The sequence below is a fragment of the Platichthys flesus genome, chromosome 7 (genome assembly GCF_949316205.1).
Source record: "Platichthys flesus chromosome 7, fPlaFle2.1, whole genome shotgun sequence".
Classification (NCBI taxonomy): domain Eukaryota; kingdom Metazoa; phylum Chordata; class Actinopteri; order Pleuronectiformes; family Pleuronectidae; genus Platichthys; species Platichthys flesus.
This window is the reverse complement of record NC_084951.1, coordinates 20,258,809-20,270,336: the sequence shown is the minus strand read 5'-3', so window position 1 is coordinate 20,270,336 and position 11,528 is coordinate 20,258,809. Positions and strand designations below refer to the sequence as shown.

Genomic DNA, 11,528 nt, shown 5'->3' with positions numbered 1-11,528 from the left:
TCAGTGTTTGGAGAGACGGTTATTTTCACATGTCAGGACAGCGTCCTACTCTGATGTGACACCTGCACACATCTCACACCTTCACTAAACTAGCAGACACAACGTAAATTCAAGGTGCTGATTACACAGAGTGACAACGAGCCGTATTGATACAAGATTACAGTCGCACAATAGGAAGAAAAAAGATTTTATACAAATAAAAGCTGCAGTTTTTCTTTGCCCAAGGAGGTTGTGTGTTTCATTCGTGTCCATTAGTCTGTTGGTTGGTTGCTTTGGTTCTTTGTTTGGAAGGGCGAGGCGAAGTCTACTGGAGGGGTTTCCATGAAACTTGTTGGAAAGATGGGACGTGAGCCAGGAAAGAAAAAGTCAAATGTTTGACACAGGTGCAGACAAAGGGGCAGATCCAGGACACTGAGCGTCTGTTAGGTGATTGATGCATTGAAGCCGACTGTTGGCAGAGGTATGACATTCTAGTTTATGTATTTTTTCAATATGAGATAATTTTTTGGGATAACCTTTGTGATTTTTAATTTAAACTTGCTCACAATGTTAAATCTAAATGTAAATATTAAATGCAAATTGAAATATTGAATCTAAATCTCACTGTTCAATGTTAAACCTCAATGTTAAAATCGAAATATATATATTGCATCTAAGTGTTACATCCAAATCTAATTGTAAAATCTAAATTTTGAATCTAAATGTTAAATCCAAATCTTGAAATATTACACCTAAATATTAAATATAAATATTGAATCTAAATGTTGAATCTAAATTTGACAATTTAATTTAATAATTCAATTTAAATTCACCATCTAAAATACACACAGCTTTTTAAAAACATTAACGAGCTAAATATAGTGAAATGTTGCTGTTATTTTACCGTAATCTTTACAGAGATAATCTATATAAAGTTGATCTGACGCACTTCTACGTTCCTAATCAAACCAATGAGTAATCAGGCTTCGAACCTCTGTTACAAAGGAGAGCATTGTGCTTCAATTAGTTATGATTCACCGGTGCAGTCCCGCCCACCTGTCACTCATTCACAGGAGCCCTTTGCGGTCGAGAGCCGAGCTGAGTTCACTCGTCTCCCGGAGGAAGTCGGAGCTGTCATGCCTCAGCTGAGCTTCGGGGTGGATCCACTGGTTTCTACGGTCTCCTCTCTTTGTCTCCGGGATGAACTGACTCCAGCTGCGGGGACAAGAGACGTGCGTCGGACAGAACCTCCCGGTGCAAAGCGCGCGGCCGCTCCGCTCTCCAAGCCATGGCCTCCGCGCTGCGCCTCCTCCGCCTCCTCCTCCGGGGGCCACGGTTTCCCTCTGTGCTCCTGCTGCTGCTCCAGCTGCGCCTCGGGCTGCTGGTGTCCGCGGGAGAGCTGGAGATGATGGAGCAGGACCCACCGGGGCTCACGTGTAGCGAGGTAACAAGTCCCCATGATGATCGAAAGGCTTCTCGGTGCCATGGCTGGGGGGTGACTCTTAGTTTATGGCTCCAACAGGCACACACCTCACACACCTGATGCTAACTGTTTGTTTAATCAGGTCACCAGCTATTATATCTTCAAACCTGACGTTAACGAGTCAACACAGAAAAGCCAAGTGGAAATCCTGTTTGCAAGTTGTTGTATTATTGTTCATAGTTGAAAATCCAGTTCGTGCATGAAGAGGATGATAATAGAACTGAATGTGCAGGTTGAGGGTGTTTGTGCTGCATCAGGAGAAACAACACAGAGAAACAAGAGAGAGATCAGAGTTTAATGCCCATTACTTATTTACCACTGAGCTCCAGCAGGACACTCTACTCCCCCGCTCAGTTTCCAGGGAGGGCTGAGTTGAATCTTTGTTTCAGAGCAGGGCGAGAAATCCTCCAAACACAGCAGCACAGTGTGAAGGACTGTCCAGAGAACAACCCTGCCCTCGTCGAGGTCATACATTAACTCAAATACTCAAATATACTTTTATTGTTCCATAGGGAAATTGTTTTGGGGCCAAAGTGCTACAGCAGCTTCAGAACAGTACATATTACAACAAACAACCACAACAAAACAGCACACAAAGACATATAACGCAAGACCCAGAATAAAAATACAGAATAAAAGTGATTTATTGTACTTCTTCTAAAGTTCATAGACAACCTATTATTATTAATATAATCCAAATGTTCATTTTTGTTGCTGTATAGAATAAAACAAACAGACCAGACATGTCAAAACCAAAACAACATGAAACTAACACACAATATCCTTGATTCAAGTTTCGCTGTGAACCGTCCACTAGTTAATGATCTTCTTCCGAAATAACAAACCTAACAAACACAGGTGAACACAGAACCTCCTCCGCTGAGGTAATGAAAGAACAGACTCAAAGCCATTACCTTGTTTTTTTTCAGTGGACATTTTCAAAAATTCCTCAGGTAATAATTAACAGATCTTGATGAAGAACATCAGGCTTAACCTGAAATAACTAATCTATTGATACTTAATCCTTTATTGCTGAGATAATGCAGATTCAGACGAGATTATATAGTTTCAGAATGTGCAATTGGCTCCATTCTAGTAGGAGATTGAAATTGAAATTAAAATGTATAGGAGTCTGTTATTAACTGTACAACCCAACCCCTTGTCTGATACTATATGGCTGAAGGGGGCTTTGTTACTCACACTCATCAGCATCTCGTCTTTCTCCAGGGTTTGCAGGACTGCCACGTGAACTCAGGTAACAACACAATCAACACAAGTGCATGTCAACCTGACACCAGACACAACGTGTGTAGTAGTGTGTCTAAAACAGACAAACATCTCTGTGTCGTCAGTGTCTCAGTTCTCTGCTGCCTTGCCTGATCCCAATGACGCTGTGGACGTTACACACACGCAGCTGAAAGTGATGCTGTGCTGCTCGGATGCACAGGACTGTGAACCCTGCCTGCAAATCCTCATCACGATCATAGGTGAGTGTGTCAGGAATCATGTCCGAGGAAGTAATGTTCAAATCGGTTTGTCGGTTTGTTAGCAGGATTTCGCAAAAACGACTGGATTATGTGTTTTTTCTTCCTTTATCTTTATTAAAGAGTGTGTCTTCCACTCTGAGGGCAGGAGATGTTGATTTTCATATTTTCGTATTTTGCAACGCTTTCAATCAAACCTCCTCAAACACACGGTGGTGGAGAGCATAGATATATATAAACACTAGATGTCTCGTCCGCGTTGCCAGCCAATGGAGTCGAACGTCCGCACATGGCGGCCATCTTGCCACAGGCTGCTCGCTCAGCCACAACATTGTGTTGGTAGTGGAACATGTACTTTTTAATTAACTATAACTTGCTCAATTTTCAACCGATTTTTAAACGGATTAGTTTGTTATAAATGCTGGAGATGTAGTTATGACACTCCATACTTATTAGTAATTATGTTATGTTCTAAAAAATAGAATAATGTCCTTAAAAATAGGTACAAGATTTCCCTCTACAAATGAGATGTATTCTTATGATTAATTATAATTATAACCATGGGTTTTCATATGGAAATATCATTAAACAGAACAGATAGGGGCAATAAATACACACATGCACAAGGTTTTTATGTTAAATCAATATATAGGCTACTTAAACTCAACATACACAATGGCAACATGAGATATATGTATACGTTTATAATAGCAATATTACTAATATAATACAATAATTTGAATTATCACATGTTTAGTTTAAACAAGTAATAATTCAAATTATTGTATTATATTAGTAACATTCTTTTTATAAAAGTGACATTTATTTGCAGTAAAAAAAAGGTGTAAGATTTCCATTTACAAATATACATAAAGAAATGCTGCATGTTGAAAATTCCCACCCTCTAGAGAGAACTAGACTACTTCGGAGGTATACAGATGGAGGACCGACATAACAAATTACAAAAAAAACAGTGAAATCAATTGAAAATCTATAATATTTACTAACCTCTGAAGAGGCTGGTGATATATGCCTAAAACGCTGATATGATATGATAATGGTGATTCTTAGGTGAGTCGCATCAAGTTTGTGAACATTATTTTTTCTATTTCCTGTCTGACTGAGACGTGGTAAAACCGTGGTAACATTTGGCTAATGCCCTTTGAAAAGGACTGTTTTATTCAGCTGCTGTCGCATGTTGTTGCTCTGTAAGTTCAGTGTAGTAATTTTAGCGATGTGGTGTAGCCTTATTTTAAAAAACACTGACACAACTAATGTCAGCAGCGTTTGGTGGTGGCTGTCTATGCCATACTGCGTGTCGACGATGTGCTCCCCAAGCACAAACACATCCTCTGACCCGATCCTCTTCCGTACAATGTACATGACCTCCAGCAGTTTGATGGGCCGTGATCGTCCGAAACTCGATGACGCCTGGCGAATGACCCACTCTGCTGCCCTGACGACCTTCACTGTGCCCTCTGATGGAATCACCAGGCCTCCATTGTTTCTTAGAGACAACAGGTGGTAGCTCTGGTCCTTGATGGCAGATGCAGCCTCTGTCACCAGGCTGGCACGGCAGACATCACAGGACAGCTTCTTCAGAGCCCGTCGCACACCAAGTCCTGAAATTTGAGTTGGATAATAATATCATAACTTATAATAATAAATAATAAGCGTGGAGAAATAAAGGGGACATTTCTCTTTTTGGACTATCGTCAGATTGTTTTCCCACAGATTTGACTATTGGCTCTATCGGTTATAGGCAAAATTGACATTCAGTCAGCCTTTACCGGAAATGTACACAAGAGCGTTGTCCACAAGACCATCGAAGCGGATGGGAAGGTAGCTGTGGTCATGTACTAGGGCAGGAATGTCAGCAAACGGGGATGGAAGATCTTCTTCTCCTCCTGCTGCAAAGGACATATCTACAGCCGATAGGCTTGTAGAGGTGTCGATGACCGCTGGTAGGGACTCTGTCTCATCCTGCGCTGTCACATTGCCTCGGCATGGTTTAACAACTACTTGAACTGGCTGGCATTAGGGTTGTTATTCCAGCCACCTTAAAAAAACAAGATATACAAGTATATTACACAGATATTCAATATATGATATAATATAAAATGTTTGATGCTTAAAAAAAAAAAAACTAGCCACCCCTGAATGATCTTTCCAAATAAATTAAGTTGAATGACATTATCAAACAATTCAGAAAAAAAAAACATATGGACCAACCAACTGAAAACAATATAAGCTTTGTGTCACCAAGTGTTGCGGTTGGTAAATAAAATTTATGAACACTACCGGATGCTCTGATGGAGTTAAAGAGCAGTTCCAAGTGGTCCTTGCTGAATCTGTAGGTCAAGACATATCGCTGTCCTTCAATCAGCACAGGAACCATCGCCAGCAACGTGTCAATGTTTATGATGTAGCCCAGGACAGAGAGGAACCTTCAAAAGCAAATATTGTATTACTATGATGATTCTGCCAAAACAGGACACAAGAAAGCAGGGATGCAAACAAATAGTATAGGCTGAAAATAGTGAATGCTCCCAGTGCAGCACTTCTCAAGGCAGACACAAATCCACATTTCAAACAATTCACTTCATTGCCATGGGGGGGGGGGGGGTTAAAACTGACTAGTTTGCATCCCTGACCTTAAATGTAACACAGAATTGAGGCCTGGGGATATGAGTCAAAGACAGATGGGGGGTCCACTGTCAATAAAGTCAGCAATTTCCTCTAGAAATCATAATGCAAGATGTTTTTTAAAAAACAACGCAATTTGAAATCATGTGAAACCTCAGTTAAATCATGTGCAGCTTAAGTTATATTGAAAAGAAAGAACAATTCTGCCTCTCCTATAAATATAAAATTACCCGGTACTAGCCTAGCCTAGCCGTGGTACACAACTAAGCTGCACGATTAAGTCGTTTTTCGGAGAGAAAAGCTGCGATTTCAACATGTTCAAGCATCCAGAACTATAACCACATTAATAACGTTTGTAAGAAACCAAACCATTTGTAAATCCGTCAAGATTTCAGAGAGATAAGAGTATAAGTGTTTGAGCAGATCACTGACCCTCCCTCAGGTACCACAGATCCTTCCAGAAAGCCTGCCTGTGGCAAGATGGCCGCCAGTGATGACGTTCTAGACTCCGCCGGAAGACATCTAGTCTTTATATATATCTATGGTGGAGAGAGCTCAATGCGCTGCCACTCAACTTGACAGCACAAGCGCTGCAAAAAGTCAAAACACATGCAAATACAATACAGCAGACATCACTCACAAAGCATTGAGCTACAGGAAGGTTCATGGCTTTTTTGGGTCCCCTGGAAACATACCCGGAGTCATTCAAAATTGCCCAACCAACAGGATACCTCATGTTGGGTGTGTCAGCTGAACGTTTCAAGATTCAAGATTCAAGATTCAACATTTTTATTGTCAAATGCACAACAATAACATTAAGCAGTCGCTGGCAGTGAAATGCTTGAGTCTCCGGCTTTCTTCTAACAATGCTCAAGTAATTACAACCTATACAATAAAATAAGATAGAAATAGTATAAAATAGAATAAAATGGAATATCAAAATTAAAAAATAAGAAAATAATGTGTGTATATCTAAATATATATAAACAACTGAGGAGAAAATAAAACAACAAAAGTGCAAATATGCAGATATGTCACGGAGAGGAGTTTAAAAGTCTTATGGCCCCTGAGAGTCCCTTACGCACGAATGATTGCTTTGTTTGAATGATAACAGGAGAACGCTAAAATTGGATTTGAGGGTTTAGCTGATTACCACAGAAGAAGACAAAGGATGCATCAGGGAAAACACCTTCATATTTTGGAGTAGATCCAGATAAAGGAGTGTATGAAATGATGATAAAACCTCCAGATCCAGTGATTATAAATGTAGATTTAAAGATTTAAATAATTTCCTGAAAATTCCTGCTGTCGCCTAGTCCTTGCTCCCCCGCCAACTTTTCAGCTGTCGTAGTTTTGAACAATTGCGTTAAATGCTGTCTTACTTCCTGTGGTTGCGATGCCTCTACAGCTGCTGAGCAGGTTTCTGAGGAGTCCGGGGAACACGGCGATGAAGAGGAGTCATTCAGTCTCTCCAAGACGGAGGGAAGTGGTCAGAACGTGCTCCTCCAACCAACAGGTATGAAACGAAATGCTCAACCCAAAACACACAAAGTCACACATTTAATCTTACTTTCTTAATTAAAAAAACAACCAATTACACTTCATTTCTCTCCTGCTCCTCCACTGTGTGTTTCAGCTCTGGTGAAAGTGTGTCTCAGCTCTCCAGGCCACAGCGAGATCTGGAAGACGCTGAAGTTCAAACTGAGCCTCTCCGCTTCTCCTCAGTCCACACACGAGGTAGATGATACCAGACACTCGGGAATGAATTATCTTGTCACGTTGCTTCTGTTGGCTCCTCCACGCTCTGTTAGACGTTGTTATGAAAACAATAATCTTCAGTTGCACCTTGGCGTCGGCAGCTGTTTCAGCCTTTTAATCCCTAAAAGTGTTAAAAGCCGAACCTGAGGCTCTGACTGGCTTCTGGCTCGTATGGCCGCACTATGAAAGCCATGTGACCGTGACCCAGTAGTTCACATCTCATTACTTCTGTTCCTTTTTAAACTACACCCTCACTCTCATAGGCAGCAGAGTCAAATGCTGTCCCATATAACGTGGCTGCTATAAAAGTAAGATAAAAGGGAATAAGAGTAAATTATTGCCACTGTTGAACTACTCAACCAATTCCAAAGGTCTTTGTAAGTGTCATGGATTTACACACCTGCATTAACAACCATAGGGCCCAGGTTAAATAATACCAGAATTCCTCTTTGTGTCTCCAGCTGCTGTTGACCGAGGCGGTGAGGTTTGACAGTCCCGTTGTGGTGCAGGTCTACGCACATTCCAAGGGAACGCACAACGTCCAAAATATCAGTATCCCATCTTTGGAGGAAGGTGAGGTCAGTTGCTGCAATGAAAGCAAAGCCAGCGCTGAATTGAGTCATTTGAGGGATTTTTGATTGAACAGCCAATCCCCCCCCAATGTTTTTCAGTTTGTTCCATGAACCTGGAGGCGCATGTGAAGGACTGCGATGGTAAGAGATACTGTCGGAAAACTGCATGCGTGTATTATGCACACACTGATGAGTCATGCATGGGAGTCAGTGCTGGCAAACACACACACATGTAGAAAGTCACCTGTGAAACCTCAGTGGGGATTGAAGTGTGACTTGTCCCTGCCTCAGCTCCCAGACTCCGGGCTGAGACGGATCCCAGGACAAACGTGCTCCTCCTCCACCTGGAAAACGCTAATGCCAGACGAGAGGATCTCATGTATCAGAGGATGTGGAACGAAATACCCGGAGAGATTCTTGCATGGGTGAGTCTGTGCTGAATTATCCATACGATGGATTCAAATCAGTCCGACGAGTCGATATGAATAGTGTTAGCGTCTGTATGAACCTGTGTGAACTTTTCTGACCCCTGCAGCCCAAAGGCGAGAGAGAAATGGAAGTACCTTCAAACTTTATCACCCCGTGTCTGTGCTTCCAGGTAGCATACATGTGTTATAAGCAATAGAAAAACTCACTACAGATATTTATATTTGAAGATAATACAGAACAAATGTGCTTTCAGGTTTGGTGGAAGGGAAAACCACTTCGGAGAGAATTCTGTCCTTTCAAAAACCAAAATGGTAAAGAAGGGCTTCAACTTTCAGAATCCTTTTTTTTTTCATCAGCGTTTATCAAAACACACCTTTTATTCTATTTTCCTTTTATTCCAGACACACTTGAAAGAATGCAGCACAACGTGTCTGTGTCTCTGGAGGAGTTCCAGGGGGGTGGCACAGGGCTGAGCTGGAACGTGACTGCCCCCTGCAGACTGGAGGCAGAGGTGTGGCTGTGCAAGAGAGAGCTGTCGGTGTGTGAGGAGGTGGCCGGCTCCAGGCAGCGGCTGCACAACCACGCACACGCGGGCTGGAAGGCCACGCGCTACAGACACTGGGTAAAGACACACCAGGGAAAACAACATGATGACTCGTTCTGTTTTTATTTTATCACTTTCTTTTTACGTTGCATTTTAATACGATTTCTAAATGATGGTACAATTTGGTGCAGCTTGATTGAATTCAATGGGAGTGAAGGGCCTGAGAGACTTGTCAATGGTTTTCTTAATTTATATAATGATTAATTTGCTTCACAGAAAACAGGAGAGTTCAATGTGTCATCACACCCGCTGCTTTGTGTCCAGGTGATACTTGACCTACTTTTTTAATATTATGCATATTGAATATAAATGCCGTGCTCCCTCTAACACCTTTACTTCTTTTTAGATAAAGATACATGGGATGGAGACGCACTCACCCCAGTGTCCATTTGCAAGTAAGAGAATGAATTACTGTTCAGGCCCAGATTTAGTGACGTTAATGTTTAACCCTTATCAAACAAACCACATTTCTTTATTCTTATGTGGTAGATAAGTGATCAAACACTGGGCGCTCTCCGGTGATGAAATCCTTTGCGGTCCCTGTTTAATGTGCTTGAGAAAGAATGTGCTTTATAATTCATTCCTTTCTCCAGCATCTCGATGGAAATGGAGCCTGCCGCTGCTCATCGGATTACTGCTGATGTGTTTGGCCATACTCGGAGCCTATTTCATACAAGGGGTTCTGAAAGGTCAGTTAAATATTTGTAGGTCATTAAACATTAATAGCTCCTCATCAGAAGACCTCAATGTGGACTTTGTTTTTCCTTTAGGCTACGTATGGCGATGGTTGAAAGAGGACGAAGTGAAAGGTCGGCGCAACTTTTTTCTACACCCCTCTTTATGTTTAAGTTTTAACTGAAATATGATTAATGTTTTTGTGTTTAAAGTATCACTTCTATTAAAGACTGATTCCTATCAGTTGCTGCTGTTTTAGTATTTGAGAGAAGCATCGATCCAGAAAGCAAACAAGCAAACTGTACGTCTTGAAATGTCAAACTTTTCTTTTGACCTTGAAGGTTTTAATCCTCCTCTGTGTCAGGTGCAGTGGGTGGTGGTCATGTGGTGCTGCTGTACCCCCCCGATGGCAACCAGGCTCTGCCGGGGCTGATGTGTCACCTGGGCTCGTCTCTCCACGCCCTGGGCTTCAGTGTGTCTCTGGACCTGTGGAGCCAGGCTGAGCTCAGCGTCCTGGGCCCCGTCCCTTGGCTCCATTCGAGACTGGACCGACTCAAGCGGCAGGGAGGCAAAGTGGTGCTGGTTCTAACCCAGGCCGCCCGGATAAAGGCGGAAGAATGGGGAGCCCAGAGCTGGGAGAGAAATAGATACGGGGAGGAAGAGGAGGCAGGGAGAAGCAACCCTGCTTCCTCTCCCTGTGTGGATGTGTTCAGTGCTTCGTTTAGCTGCATTCTAGCAGACTATCTACAGGGCCGCGCGGGGGAGCGGTTCATGTTGGTTCAGTTTGAATCACTTCCCACAGAGACTCAAGGTGTTGCATGGCCTCTACCAGAACTCTTTCGTGGCCTCCACGTCTACAGCCTCCCCTCCCAGAGCCTGGGCTTTCTGACTGAGCTGGCCGGAGCTCGGCAAATGGCCACTCCCTCGGCCAGACGGAAGAGGGCAGGCGGCCTCAGGGTGGCATCCCGAGCTCTGGCGAGAGGCCTGTCCGGGTTCACAACAGGGACAACAATATTACGCTTTGCAGGGATGTCCCAGAGCTGTGGTGGGCTTGGAGAGTCTGGAGAAATGGTGCCGTTGCAGCCATGTCTTATTACGCCTCCCTCCAGCCCAGACACAAGCCCCAAGACGAGTGAAGTGGAATGGGTCTGACAGCAGGACAGGACGTCCCATGATCAGCAGCCAGTCATGACTTGAAAGAACCTGAAATAATATTCACAGAGACTCATGGATATCATTGTTTCCATTTGCTGGTCAGAGCCTCAGGGGGAGAAGAGCTTCCTGCACGTGTTTGGAAGCAGACAGAGACTCAGTTGTTATTGTTGCTGCTCCAGAGAAATTAAAGTGAATAACATTAAAAATCAACACTAAGAGAATTCACTCAGAAAAAGATGAATGAATCATCACTAAATGGTCTGTGGGGAAAGAAGCCTAATTCACAAACGTTACCTCTGAGTGAGCTTATTAACTACTATCGATGCTTCTGAATGCTAATGCATTAAATCCCTAAGAGACACAAACTGTGTGTTGCACTGTGCTGTGTTAAATGTTAATGAAAATGCAAGAAACCTGGGAGGTGTGCTGAGGTAGCTGCAGCTGCCCCCGCTGGCGAGAAGCTGTAATTACATGGCATTAACATTTGAGAATTGTATTTGAAACAAATATTGTTTTCAGACAAATTAACACACAAATCACAAGCCTACTGCTCTACATTCAATAGGATGTGACCTCCAGTATCCCTGTGTTGTAACACTCTAGAAATATCACTGTTTGCCTTTATTTAAAAATATTTTACTCAGTTTGTAATAAAATGTTTTAAAAGTTGAAACGATTCATGAGAGAATTCTTGAATCAGTCAATGAGACCTGTTGTCCTGTATCATCTGTTAACATGTGAAC

The 11,528-nt window shown here is 42.5% G+C and overlaps 2 protein-coding genes across 2 annotated transcripts; one reads left to right on the top strand and one right to left on the bottom strand.

The window, feature by feature from the left end:
* The first annotated feature begins 1,063 nt into the window (after positions 1 to 1,063).
* Positions 1,064 to 11,461, top strand: wu:fl23c11 (uncharacterized). The gene is given in 17 exon segments (XM_062392526.1): positions 1,064 to 1,423; positions 2,690 to 2,717; positions 2,815 to 2,949; positions 7,001 to 7,108; positions 7,229 to 7,329; positions 7,812 to 7,923; positions 8,022 to 8,063; positions 8,214 to 8,347; positions 8,458 to 8,520; positions 8,605 to 8,662; positions 8,753 to 8,973; positions 9,172 to 9,219; positions 9,302 to 9,350; positions 9,549 to 9,644; positions 9,726 to 9,764; positions 9,995 to 10,758; positions 10,760 to 11,461. Coding segments are annotated over 17 exon segments (2,217 nt in total). The 5' UTR covers positions 1,064 to 1,267; the 3' UTR covers positions 10,823 to 11,461.
* LOC133957096 (uncharacterized) lies at positions 3,558 to 6,118 on the bottom strand. Its single transcript, XM_062392527.1, has 4 exons — positions 6,025 to 6,118; positions 5,248 to 5,393; positions 4,737 to 5,005; positions 3,558 to 4,568 (listed from the first exon to the last, which is right to left on the bottom strand). Exons 3-4 carry the CDS (start codon positions 4,867 to 4,869, stop codon positions 4,099 to 4,101), a joined length of 603 nt encoding a protein of 200 aa, XP_062248511.1. The 5' UTR covers positions 4,870 to 5,005; positions 5,248 to 5,393; positions 6,025 to 6,118; the 3' UTR covers positions 3,558 to 4,098.
* Positions 11,462 to 11,528: the final 67 nt, after the last annotated feature.

What these genes read in the sequence shown, in the direction of transcription:
- LOC133957096 (XM_062392527.1), bottom strand. Translation starts at nt 4,869, where the DNA reads ATGTCCTTTGCAGCAGGAGGAGAAGAAGATCTTCCATCCCCGTTTGCT. An exon ending in CGCTCTTGTGTACATTTCCG is followed by an intron (nt 4,569 to 4,736) that starts GTAAAGGCTGAC and finishes CTCAAATTTCAG; the next exon opens with GACTTGGTGTGCGACGGGCT.